Source organism: Empidonax traillii, unplaced genomic scaffold (assembly GCF_003031625.1).
Source record: "Empidonax traillii isolate 1590-97213 ecotype Southwest subspecies unplaced genomic scaffold, ASM303162v1 scaffold219:size747757, whole genome shotgun sequence".
NCBI classification, from domain to species: domain Eukaryota; kingdom Metazoa; phylum Chordata; class Aves; order Passeriformes; family Tyrannidae; genus Empidonax; species Empidonax traillii.
In genome coordinates, this window is record NW_020955412.1 from 535970 (window position 1) to 550475 (window position 14506).

Consider the following 14506-nt stretch of genomic DNA (forward strand, 5'->3'; position numbering starts at 1 on the left):
CTCATTCCATTTTGTTAAATGTTTGCAATTATTATTTCCTTTAATAATTGTTCTGGAGCACTAATGAAGCCAGAGGAAGGAAGGACATGTGGGCTTGGAAATTCCCACTTTCCTAATTAATCAGATGGCTCAATAAAACACGCTGACATAGGTTAATTTAACACTCTTGTTAAAATGCTTCACCAATGGACTCATGATTTTAAATGATAACTCTCATGTGAGAGAACTGAAAGAACAGTCCATCCACTCCAGTCCATTAGGTGCTTTGAACTCGACTCCCACTTTTATTGGAACAATTGTCTTTTGTTCAGACAATTATCTTCATTTACTATTTTCTCATGGATTTATAATCATCTGTTAAATGGTAATCTTAATGGGTTGTTCTTAGGTCCAGACATTGAGTACACAAAGGCAGAATCCTGAATTCCTAAACATTTCATTCATTAGTGAAGGCTTAAAAGAAACATATAGAAGGATGCATAAGGATTGTAACGGTAATTCTGATCCACTTTATTAACATGATTAGTAGACCTATAGCCAGGTCCAAGAAAGTTAAAAAGCAACAAATATAAACATGCTTTTTCAGCACAAGGACATTAATATATTGGTCAAAAATCATTACAATTGAACCAAGAACAAACCAACTGCTACCAGAGCTAGGAAGTACTGGTAAGAGTGCCTAACTTTGCCTCTGAAGGGTAAGAGCCAACAATGCAAAGGGGAGACAGTGTTTGCAGTAAGAGCTGATGCACCAAACCTTCAGTGACACAGGAGATAGCTGGTGATGCACAGGTTCTGTACGATGTCAGTGTTGAGCTCTATGACAGCCTGAGAATCTCAAAGTTGTGAATGGCAATTTAAAGCCTGAAAACAAAGTGGTTCTGCAACAACTGCTACCGAGCTTCATGATAGGTTTCAAGGAGTATCTGACCAAAGAGACTGCCTTGTGTAGTGCCTTTCTTTAATAACAATGGACTTGCTTTCAGGCAGTATGCCGAATATTTCTGTTACATGGATTTCAGCTCCTAGGGAGCTACCTGAGAAATCTGAATGTGAAAACCACAGAAAGGCTTTCTCAGAACAAACAGTCTGAAGCTGAGAGCTGCTGACTACTTTATTTGCAGATTACAACCTGGATGCTTGAGATTTTCTTATGTAATGAAAAAAAAAGTTCATAGCAGAGTGCTTCTGGGCAAACCAGTAAGTATTCTGAAATAACCAGGGATTTCCCTATATCATTTACACTGATGGCTTGACAACCAAGAGAGACAATACTGATCTAAGACTGCTTATAAGCTTCCATACACCTCCACACTTGACACTCCTTATGTAATACAGGACTCTTCTCAAAAATAGATGTGAAGAGGAAGCTATTTTCTTGTCCTAGAAAGAACAGCCTGAAATCTCAAGTTTCCCATTGTGCTTCAGAATTAAATCCCAGGCAGATTGAAGGCAATGCTCAACGCAGGATAATCAATAATCTAGGGAATTTAATTGTCTATGGTGATGAGGACATCAGAGTCAAATTACCATCCTGTCATTCATCTACATCCGAAGAATGGGATCTTGAGGAGTTCGAATATTTAATAAAACCTGCTTTGTCTAAAAAAAGTTCCCAACTAACTATCCTTAAGAGAAAGATTTGCTTTCTATCAACTACTAGATAAAATATAGGAACTAAAAAAGCAAGTTATCAGCAACAACAGATGCTACAGAGGGAATACTATCATTAAAATAGTCTAACTGACACAGAATATATTCACCACTTTCCAATGATCTAAACAAAAAGGGCATTTAAATCTACAGAAATAAAAATATTTTTTAATTAAGAACATCCTATTTGTATTTTAATCTATTTCCGGAGTTATTCAAATTGCTTTAAGAATCATATTTTAATCAAAGTTTTGAACAGCTGATATTATTTTAAACAGGTTTATCAATGTCTTAAGATGCAAAATGTAAGTGGAAATAAGGAACCATGATTTCCAGACTGTCCAGGTGAAAAGTAATTTACTAATTTTACAAGAGAATATTTTCTATGTACACAACAAGAACAGCAATGATGTCTTTGCAATTGCTTATATAAACACAAAGGGTCTGCCTTCCAGAGGTTTAGTCTTTTAGGAAAATAAAATAAATGAAAAAAAAATGCAGTGCATACATAACTGGCAAAAAGCTGGTAAATAAGACTGGGATGAGAAGGGAATCGTACTAATACATACACACAATTTTGGTCTGAACACACATTAATAAAAAGGATGGTAAAAAGAAACTTTAAGTTTCCTCAAAATATAAAGGCATTGTGACATTTAGTATTAAATTAACAAAGACGTGAAAAGGCATAAAAGTTGCTTATCTGCACACAAAAAGTAAGTAACAAGAATCAAATTTATGATAAAATAGGGTCTTTACCGCATGGAAACTAACGTTTCTCTGGTGTAATTCAACCTATTAATTTTGTGGGTTTTATGAGGCAAAATTGATGTCAGTCATGAAGAGAAAAGACATCATTCTATCAATTCAGTAGTCCACTCCAAGGGTAATAATATAAGGTGCTACAGAGGACTGTCAAACTCTCAGTTACAAGAAAAACACATCAGAACAGTAAGATTCCTTCTCAGAGTTACCTCGTTAACTCCTGAAGCACAGAGATTAATAAATAATTGTGGAAGCCTTTGTTACCCATACATCTAACAGTCTTTTAAATCTCTTTAATCTTTTGACCTCAATTACATCCTGAGGAAAGACTGTCATAGGGCACACAGGCAATGTAATATTGTCAGTGTTTCAGACTTAATTTATAAATGTGCTTATGAGAATGAGCAACATTATGATCTTTTCCCATTACATGGTAGGCTTGGTATGCCACTCATTACTTGTAATAAAACACCACCAAAGGTGGCACTACCTTCATTTAATGCCAGTAAAAGCAAATTTGACTAATTTATAAAACAATGGCATCAGCTAGAACCAGTTACATCCAGGCTGGGGGCTGAGGGAAGGGGAACTAAGAAGGCAAAGAGGATTATACAACCTTCCCACACTGACAGTACAAAGATCACACACTTATGAACTGGGGGGAATCACAATTCCTTTCATCACTCTTCTTCTGAATTCTATATCCATTTCCAAACTTAAAACAGTATCACCCAAAATAAAAGCAGAAAGACTGTAAGTTACGTGAGTAGGAAAATCATGCTTGAGCCTGTTTGAGTACAGATGTAATACCCAGCAGGATAAATAAACAGAAAAGAGGTGAATACAGAGCTGTTTTACAGTTTCAAGCAAAAAAAAAAAAAATTCTTTCCTTAAGCACTTTGTAAGCAAAGAGGAGTTATACATTTTTGCTAAGGTCCATTACGGATTCCTTTTCACAAAAGGGAGAAGTAGACAGATATTTTATTTTAGCTTACATATTAGGAAACAAAATGTTTTTCTGGTAAATTCATGTCGTCCCTGCATGTTTTATGAATTCAGATTTAACTGACCATTGTAGAAGCATTAATAGAAAAGGAACTATTATTCCAATGACACTGCATTCGAATGGAAATACCCCATAGCAACAATGTATTAGGCCGACTTTAGTGGTGTGGACTGTGGGTGTAACCCACCGAACGAATGAAACCACTGAAAGGAGTCACTGGGATATATGGGAGAGAAGAAAAGGAGGAACAACTGTTTCTTTGAGAAAGTCATTCCTCAGCCCCTGCAGAAGGACAGGAAATTGGGACCAGACACAAGCTGTGCTGAATGAGAAAACTACTTTGGGACCACAGAACAACACTGACAAAACTCAGAAAATCTGGCTGAATGGTCAGAAAATTACAAGGCCTTGCCCAAAGAATAGTTTCTGTAAATCTATGGGAGTTTTTTTTGCATTTTTCTTGCAGGTTAAGTAAAACCAATTTAAAAATGCGTTTACAAATACTACAAAAATGTTCATGTGGTAAAACTACTTTTATAAAAGCCCAAATTTTGTTTTTACTTAGCTTACCATCTGGGATACACCCTGCAACTTCAAAAAAGGAATTAAGCACATGAGAAATTAACTACTGATCTGATGATGCAGTAATACAAATTATCTAGCTCAATCACTTGACCTTGCTCTATTGTACTTGAGAAAATGTTCTCTTTTTGTTGCTTCTCATAGATTTAAAAAATATGTAAAATGCTCTGCAAGCAAATCCTGTTAACAAAAGTATTTCAGCCACACACCCAAAACACCCCCACTATTAACAGAATTAAAACATACAGCAAGTTTTTAATGTAGTTCAATAGCTAAAACACTGAAACTACAAAACTTCAACTTTAGGAAAAGCTGACATATAAAACACCTATTTATCTAGTAATCTCACTAGACAAAAGGGAAATGCAAGTGCATTTTGAAACATGAAAGCTGTATAATTTTGAAACAAACCTTGTCCATTAGTTTACTTGCATGAAGACTCAGGCTATTGAAGAATATTTTCTTGCTCAACAAATGCATTTCTTCAATTGTTGTCAACAGTGTGGCTGCACTGTTTCCTACAATACCACTGAAGACAAAATTAAGATTACTTAATTCTGAAGGAGGACAACATGACAGAGTCACATACTTAAACATCATTTCAAATAAAATAATTTTCAAAGTTGAAAATTTACAACAAATAATTGAAGGGAACAGTTCTCCATATTGTCTGAGAGGTAACTTGACTGTAAGAACAAGCATTATCAATTATGTCATTAAGCAGATACTAAATACAGGCTGTCAAACTTGCAAACCTTTTTGTAGAATCCTAAAACTTACTGGATTTTTGTTTTGTTATGCTGTAAATCTACTTCTGTTATAGAAAACAGGTTACATAAAGAAAAAAGGGTTAAGAAGTATTTTATCATACTCTCCTTTAGGGATAGCATTATCTCTCTTCTCCTTCTCCAAAAATGTAAGAACTCATGCCTTGCTATTCCTAGTGTCAAGCTATCACACTTAGCACAAATACCCCATAAACCTTCAATGGCACTACATGACTATGCTCCTCTCACAGATATAGTCTCCCTCTATCTAAAGTAAATGTATTTTTAAGCTACAAAATGGCAGTGAAAATTCACTGTGCCATAACAGGACCTGTAGCTTGATTTTCAGATTCTAATCTTGTATTTAATAGATCATTTCTCAAACTGCTTTTTCCCCTCCTTAGTGAGGTGTACTTCATACAGAGGAAATTATTCAGCTGGTAGAAGGTACTTTAGTGGTCTTTAAACAATGTGTTGTTAACAAAGACCAAAAGACTGCCTAAGACATTCCATTTTAAACATCGCATTTTCAACTACACCAAGCTTTATAACCACAGGGAAACACTAACTTTGGAGGTAGAAAAATGACAACAAAAATATTTCAAGCTTTTCGGACAGTAAAATTTGGAACAGGTCTTATATGTGTTCTACCACAGACAAGTAGTGCCATCACAATTGAGAATTTTAAATAGGGTGAGAGGTGCCCAAGAACCATTTGTCCCAGTCTGCCCAATATCTAAACGTCTTTTCAGACAGAGAAGCTCAAGTAGCAGCAGTAATGATTCAAATTCTCTGCAGCTCAGTCCAGGGCTGTGGAGGATGATTTTTCTGCTACTTCTGCTTCTAACCAACATAAACTGCTGCATATGCCACAACGTATGAAAACAGCAGCTCTGGCTTTTGTCCATTATTTTCTCTATTCCTAGTGGCATCTGGAAGATTGGAAAGTGACTGGTGCACCTTCAACAGTGAGGTAAGGAATGAGGCAAACGTTTTACCAATCGAAAAATGGAAGTGCATACTTAAAAAAAAAAGTTATCAAAACACAGTTGTTTAAATAGAAAAAGAAAAATTGAAGTTCTACGGATAATTTTAACATTTTCTCCAAGGGGACTTGACTTTATAATCTTAAATGTTTTGTAGAGTTTTTTTTTAATATGATTTGAATCTACACAGAGCAATAAAGAAATAGTTTCTGTGCAGACTGATGCTATATTCCAAAGCAGATTAGGTAGGAATTGAGAAATGACAACAAGTACATGGTATCTGCTTGATATCACGTATATTTCTCCTTGATAGTACCTGTTACAGTACAGAGCAAAAACTAAGCCACAAAAGTAATATTTTTAGTAGATAAGTCTTCACAAATACTATTAGGGAAAAAAAGGCATTTTTAACATACTTTGTAATTCTGCATACCTGATTGTATGGTGGTAGAACTTGAGAAGATTAGAAATCTTGTACAGTAAAACTGCTCCTGGCTCAGCAACAATCACCTGTTCAATTCTAACCTGCAGCATGAACAAATACAAGCATCCTTCAGGTCATACATTTCAAAAAGCCAACCTCTTGCAATATAGGTCTGATTTTTGAAAAGTAAATTCAACCAGAAATAAGTTTAAAAAGAAAATGCCCAATTAACCGTAACACTGGACTTGAACCAACTTGCTTCTGGGTTGCCAAGCATCTGGGCAGAAAATAAGCAGGTGTATGCATTCTTTAAAAAAAACCACAACCCCAAAAACCTTCAAAAACTCCCATTTCTCTACAGATTTCTGCTGCAACTTGTTATTGAAAATTTAATAACGAGATCATTTGATGGACCCAGGACATAATGGAATCTTCCCCAGCACTGAACAGCAAGAACAGCTGCAATGCTGCAAAATCACTACAGTACAACAATAGATCGTTCACATCATGCAGCAATTCAGAACAAAGTATTGGGTATTTTACCCAAAAAACAAAATTTCATCTGGATGAATTCTCTTCTTCACTTAAAGAAGAGTGTATATATCTCCTACCAGTACTTAATAATAGTAGACCGTTTGTAACACTTATAACATTTATTTATAACATAAATAGCGACTGTTGACTATTTTTCTTAACCAGGAGATAGTGGCTACAGAGCCCAAAACAGTGCTGATTTGGACAGTTGATGTCTTGTCTCCACAGTACACACATTCTCAACCTACTCATAAAAGGCTGCCCCAGGGTCAGACTTTGTGCACTTACGAGACAGAATATACAGTGACTTATCAGGGCACTGTTCTCCCACGTGCCTGTGTGTGAAAGAGCTACACACAAATCACCAGCCAACACTCACTCTCCCAAGTTATTTGCTGTTCAATGGAACAGGATGTTCTGCAGTGCCTTCTTCTCAGAGGCAGATGCAGGAAGAACCAACTAAGATTATGCTTCCTCAGTCCTCTGCCCTTGCATTTAATACACAGACCAAAACCAAGTAATACTCTGAAACTCTTATTCGCAATGGTCAATGCACAAAGTTTATTTCAACATACAAAGGTCAACTTTGCCCTTCAATAAGTCTGTATATACAAAGGTACATATATAAATACTTGTCTCCATGTTACCTGAAAGGTCATTTGGGCATGGATGCTGAGTCTATTCTAGTTGTACAGCAAAAAAGAATACAGCAGCCAGGAAAAAAAGAGGAAAATCAAAACAATGAATAATCAAAAAATATCAATAGCTAAAAATAAAGAAAATAATTAAGAAACAGAAAAAGAAGAGGCAGAAGGAAAGGAGAAAATAAATATTTTAGGGTCATGAAACAAAAATAAGAATTGAAAAATAAAGCAGGAAAAGAAGAACTGCTGCTTCCCACAGAGATGTGTTCACTGCACTAGAGAACCAAAATTTTTAACATAACCTGTTCAGGGAAGCCCTGGACTTGGAGCTCTTATAATTTATTCAGCCTATGTGTCCTGATGTTAGCTGACCATAAAAGACTATCTGACGTCTATGTAAAGCATCAGAAACATTATGTTTTGAACTTATCTTAAGTGTGTTACGGAAAAGATGACAAGCTTAATTTAAATGTTTTCTGGGATTCTCCTACTTCCATCTAAAACGAGAGGCCTGTGGTAAGATTTACCACTGGGGAGTATTCAAGATTCACTTGAATGCCTAAAATACACATCAACTATCAATGAGAAATGTAGACAATTTATATTGCATGTAACCATAACCCTTCTTCACATGTAAGGAAACTATACTGTATTGCACATTCACACGGAAAGGCATAAACTGGTATGAAAATGCTACATAATTCTCTAAGTTTTTAAAAGTGCTTGTGGAAATTCTATGACTGTGCTTTTACTGAACTACTCTATAGTTCAGTATCAACTCAAAGTGACAGATTTACAAACATCAGCAGAAATCCACAAGAAATGCAGTGTATTGTGGTGCCACACAACTACAATACAGAGTGGCTTCCCTGAAATCAGTGAAGTTATTTTTCTTATTGTGGACAATCTCCAGAAAGAACAATGTATTGTAGAAAAGATTCCTTCAAACTGAGTCTATTTTTGTTGTTACTCTGAACATGGTGGCTTGCAATTATCTATCTGCATTGTATGAATTTTTTCTTTCCCCAGGGAAAACAGTAAGTGCTTCATATTTTACAGTGGGAAGTCTAAACTGGCAGTGAATTAACGTAAGTTGCATTCTATTAAAACACAGAATACAATGGGAAGTCTTTAATTTTTCTCTTAGTTTTTTTTTAATTATTATTATTATTATTATTTTTATTAGCATAGTAAGTAATTGACAATATTTCAGGGGATGTTTCTACAGAAAGCAGAAGCACACAACTATAGAGTCTGGCAATCAAAATGGAAGATATTCTGTACTAAACTGTAAAAACCTCAAGTATAAAAACCTCAGATCAAGACCAAAACTCCATCTTATTTACACAAAGGTTTCATTCTATACCTAATTACTTCATTGGAATGCACAGAAATACTGTGCTCAAACATCAGCATTCAGTATTAACAGAACTACAGTATGCAAGAAGAACACAAAGTTTGCAAAAATCTTACAAGGAAACAAAGCTGTGGTGATTGTTTGTCTGTTGTGACAGGTGTTTTCCAACATGTCAAACACTAAAGGCTCTGAAGGATGGTCATAATTCTATGGCAACAGGCACAAAACTGAAACACAGGAGGTTCTGTCTGAACATCACGAAACACTTGTTTTTGGTTTTTTTACTGTGCAGGTGACTGAGCACCGACATAAGTTGCCCAGAGAGGCTGTGGAGCCTCTGTTCTTGGAAGTATTCGAAAGTCATCTGGACATATCAACTCTTCTGTGATCCTGTGACATTCTAAATGGCACTTTTTTGATTGTTACCTCTGTCCAAACCATCTTTTTCTTATCAGAAACTTACATATAGTATCCAGAAACCACCTGTTTACATTGGAGACTAAGTATTTGTCAGCTAGACATGGTTGTTACAGGTACAGCATTCTAAGAGAACTTTATTGTAATACTATTTAGCATAGAAGATTTTATTTTAAAAGCACTTGAATTTATACACTGCACAGTCAGGCAATTACTGGTATAAGCTTCATCACCTCAATTATTTTAGTGTGGAGGAATGTGACAAAAAAATACAACAAAATCAGGATAGCATAAAAATGGTAATTAGGAAAACAATCTTTCACAATGTCTTTCAAATAAAAGAGCTGGAGTTACTAAACAAACAAACATAAAAACACAAACCACAAAAGGAGTTGACTTTTCACACAGCAGAGTTAAACTGTTCACTTCCCTCCTGCAGGAAACGTTGTGAATATCAAAGTTTTGTATCAATTCACGCAAGAAAAATCTACTGAGGTCTATTAAGTAGAAAGACAGAAGTAAGCTCAGTAAGTCCTTAGTATATTCACAAACAGGCAAGGAAACTATCCTACAGAAGTATCATGATGCAACTGCATAGCCTATATACTCTTCCCTAAGCATATGTTAATGATCACTATGAAAAATAGGGCACTAAATTAAATTGATTTTTTATTTGACCCATTACTACCTTTCCCATATATTTATCTCAAAGCTAGATTTCTGTACATAAGCACTCCTCAACCTAGGAAAATAAAAACAAAATCAAGACTCAAATTTAATATTCTAGTATCTCTCATTATATGACTATTATAAGCTAGCTATCTATGAGCTTAAGGAATCTTTAATTTGAGAATCATAAAACTCTTCAGAAGCTGAGAATCTATCTCGCAACCAAGGGCAATGAAAATACATTGAAGAGAGAGGGGCACAAGTTCTGAAAAAACATGATAGAAGAGGTTTTCTATTTAGAATGTGAAGGAAAACAAAATACTTCACCTTCAGAGGCCTGCAGACACCTTCTGTGATGTGCCCAACCACTTCTTGAATATTTTCTTCCACACCTATAGTTAATGCAAAGACATGCTAAGATTATGCAAATGTAATTCTCTTTTCTTCAAGACTATAAAACAAATAAACAAACGTAGGAAGTACTCCTCCATAAAAAGCATTATGAACTCTATGTTCTTTTCTCCACACGGCTAGAAAACACCTCCACTGTACTTCAAATCTAGCCATTAAGAAATAGCTGCATGACAGAACAGTCCTGGAGTCATTACCATGTGCTATTCACTTGCTTCCTAGCGAAACATAGTGCCTGTGAATTTGAGGGAGAAGCAGCAAAGGGAGGAATAAACGATCTAGCAAGAAGCTGTCACAGTAAGGCTCAATATTCGCACTTCATGAAATTAAACTAGGAAGAAAAAAAAACAAAACAACCAACCAGGCCAGTAAGATGCTCAGGGATCAAAAGTACATAACATTTTGAAAGGTCTGAACAGAAATACATGTGCCTGTCAGTGTTTGGTACTGAGGCGCTCACGGCATCGTTACAAATAAAGTGACACGTGTACCTCCACACTGCTGCGTGCTGCAGCATTAGCAAACGCTCCCTCCCCAGCAGCAACTGAAACTCGTCTTTCACAGAACTATATACATGAGAGAATATTGCCCTATCTTATCATGAAACACAAATGAATTGTTGCATGGCAACCAGTACTGTCATAAATCAATCAAACTGAAAGCAACAGATCTTCAAGCTCTCACTTCAGTAACAACTCAGAATAGATTTATGGAGAAAGCAATACTTTAATTCTAATTTAAAACTTGTCAACAGGAGTTCATCTTCAGATGGGACCCATGCAGTGAAAGTAAACAAACTGACTGTGACATGTGACAGAAATCAGGTGACCTGAAACTATATTTTGCTTATTTCAGACTAAGAGATATTACCTCTGAGAGTAAAAATAATGAAAGATCAGAGATCTGTGCCAATGCCTCTTTACACCAAGCTTCATCAAAAGCCACATAAGCAGTAGCAACTGAATTCAGCGTGGTGGCTCTAAGAATTTTAACATACTAAATTGGTAAGGTAACAAAAATAGGTTAATATACTTGAGTACTGTTATCAAGGCAGAAAGCAAGATTACAAACCATAATATGCATGCTCTCTGATGTAATGGCTAGCTCTCACATATCCCCTAACAATTTACACATTTTTTTAGTAGGAACAGTCACACTTTTACTGTTCATCAACATAACAAGCACCTAGCACATATTTGCAATAGTGTATCTAGACCAGATTGACTTAAAAACAAGTTGTTGGGTATGAAATTTTTTAGCTCTAAAAATATACAAGTTCGAATACCAAAGGACATGGAATAACAATCTTGGTATACCACATGCTTGTGCCTTCGCATATATTTTCATGTCCAATTAGAATATTTGGATTCCACAACCAGTGAATCTTCCAGCAGAATGGGTTATATAACTGGTGCAAGTTTGACATAAAAGAATTACAGAATAAACAATTTTTAGAGACCCAAAATAACTTTTAGAAAATGGTTCATAACTGAAGATACGCTTCCGACTGCTTGCTACACCATATATAATCTTTCTCTGTGTATCCTTCTATAAAAGGAGAAGTCTTTCTTGGACTTCGCTTAGCTTCTGTTCTCCATCTGGGTTCCTGTAACTCCATGAAAAATGGTTTTATACTGCATCTCAAAATGCCTGCAGTTCTCCCTTCCTTTCAAGTACAAGATCTCTGTAAGACCAGAAGTCTCCTTCTAGCAGAAATACCTAAGCTCCAAAGACGAGAAACAGATGCTTCATCCTTGCCCAGCAAAATAGTTAAACTTTTCTGAATGTGTTTACTGTGCTTAAAATTTTAACTGCATTTTTCGTTAGATTAATTTTAAACAGTTAGCATTTGCAAACTTAACATTTTAAAACTTTTCAAAAGCAATTCTTGAATACTCTGATTATGGGCTACATAGTTTCATCATTTTAAAGTAAAAACTGGGCTGGGAACATTTCTCAAAAAACCCATGTTATTCACACTATTTTTCTTCCAGTGGGACCAAATCCACCTCTATCATACCAATAGCTTATGTGAGGCTTTTTTTTTTTTCTTTTCCCTGAGAAGGGAAATTTTTGTATAGCTGTGATTTACTTATTCCATAGTCCTGAAATTACACAGAGCTTACAGGAGAATTTAAAGAGAAATCTGAACTCAGAACAGACACATCTGAATTAAAATAATAGAAGTGGTTCTATCTGCAAAAAGCTACTCAAGTTGAAATGAAAGTGAAAACATTTGACTGACCTAACTGCAGACCACCACCAAAGTGTCTTATCCATGGTAGTTGTTTGGGCTCCCTTCATAGGGAACAAAGCCTCAGTTTGTGATGAAAGCCTCCAGAAATGCTTACATTGGATATTAAATTTTTTTGGGAAGATTGCCCTCTGGAGTTGCAAATTTCTGTCATTATCTATAACTGCAAATAAACAAGATGTCCACTTGTTAAATGTCTAAATGAAATTAACTCTTTCTGCCACAGCCTGTGCAGACAGACACCTAAAGATTGCACAACAGCATAGGTTCTTCAACTTGAATCTCACAGTATCATAGATGCTGTATTCACTGTTTAGTCACTACCGACTCAGGACTGTATTTATAAAAAGCATATAATCCTAAAGTATTTCATGGCTGCACTGCCCATAAATGGTTTTTGTTAAACCCAGTGGTATCCTGTTAAGTACTGTTCTGTCTTGCAGATCTTCCCACATCACTATCCTTGCCACCAAAAAAGTTTCCCAAAGATGCAGAGGAATAGTTACAGACAGCACCTCTCAAGCTTTGCAACTCCCAGTATGAAAGTTAAGAACCCCTCTTTACATTTCTTGAAAATTGTACAACAATGATAGCAAACCTTCTCCTGCAAAGCTTGGGAAAACGTATTTTGCCTTCAGACAGAAATACTGAATCTCTTGTTTATACTAGTCTCTTGGGAAAAAAGTTTTGGTCTGATGATTTTTTGTTGAAAATTTTTCTCCCAAACATTTATTTTCCCTGTATTATCCAGTATCTTGCTCTGTGGCCGAAATGCTCTAAATATATCTAATTACATGGTCATAGCATCTCAGCCTGACATCCTGCCAAGAAGGCCAAGGAACTTAATATTAAACAAAGCACTACACAAAGAGGTGTGAGAATTTCAAAACAAAGTGGAGGTCTGTGCAGCAGCAGCATAATCCACAGGAGAACCAAATCCACAGTAACATGCTCCATGGGGCCAGCTTTTCCTGAAGGACTCCCCAGTTACAGTAGAAGCATCAGTCAGTCATCTACAAAGAATTCTCATGTCTTTTTCTTTACCGTAAAACCGCCATAAGGTCTGCTTTCCTGTCTCCCCAAGGATACTGTCAGCAGACATTATTAAATTCCCTTCTATAGTTCACTGTAACTGTAGTCAAAACCCAGCGTTCCTCCAGTATGATTTACAACTGTTCCTAAACAGCATCCTTTTTCACATACCATTAATTAGGAAACCAAAGTAATACTTACAGTAGGAAAGAAAATCAGAATACATATTCACTTTAAATCTCAGAGAAGGATTAACTGAGACACAAAATCTGAAGAGCTCACCAGATGCAGATCAAGTATAAGTCCTTACAACGAGTTTGTTACAATGGAGTACCCATGCATAACTTATTAAAAATGTCTTTGTCTGAATTGATGGTGATAAAGCTTCTATTGTATAAAAGGTCTTTTAAGTATAGGTCCAATCTACTTAAAACAAAGCAAAGGGGATGAAGACTCAGCATGAGAGTCTGTTAATGAAGGAGAAATCTGATATTAAAAAGCTTCACATATCTAAGAGTAGCCTACTCTGACCTCCATAAACCTGTAATAACGTTATATGAAGATGAAAATTCCACTTTACTTGTAGCCTAGAAGGAAGAGACCTGAGGGAACAAAGAATGACATTTAAAAAAAAAAATTAAAGAAAAGAGTATGGTGTAACAGGAATCCTCAACGTAACAATAAACAATGACAATTTTTTCAAGGAGGTATGTAGTCATATAAACTGCAAACAACTTCTGAACTCTCAATTACATGCTAAGGTGTCCCTTTGTAAATTTAATGTAAATCTATTATAAGCACAGTAAAATAAAATGAGTGCATTTTTGAATACTCTTCTTTGTTACGGGCCTTCTTTTAGAAAAATGTAACCACCAGCTACTCTGAAATTTCCAGGAAAAATTAAGCTCAGACTTGTAACTGAACCTCAGCCTAAGAAATTAATAACAGTTTCTGACTTATGACAGACTTACTTGCTATCACTTCCCAATTTATGTTTTAAAACTA

At 35.7% G+C, this 14506-nt stretch overlaps 1 protein-coding gene across 2 annotated transcripts in view; it reads right to left on the minus strand.

Annotated features, from left to right (window-relative positions):
• The window catches only part of COG6 (component of oligomeric golgi complex 6), a 53616-nt gene that overhangs the window by 17406 nt on the left and 21704 nt on the right, over window positions 1–14506 (minus strand). For both annotated transcript variants that reach the window (XM_027887700.1, XM_027887701.1), the window contains exons 11-13: window positions 10132–10196; window positions 6193–6284; window positions 4418–4535 (exon numbers count right to left, since the gene is read on the minus strand). In XM_027887700.1, coding sequence (XP_027743501.1) covers window positions 4418–4535; window positions 6193–6284; window positions 10132–10196 — 275 coding nt within the window. The remainder of the gene's footprint in view (window positions 1–4417; window positions 4536–6192; window positions 6285–10131; window positions 10197–14506) is intronic.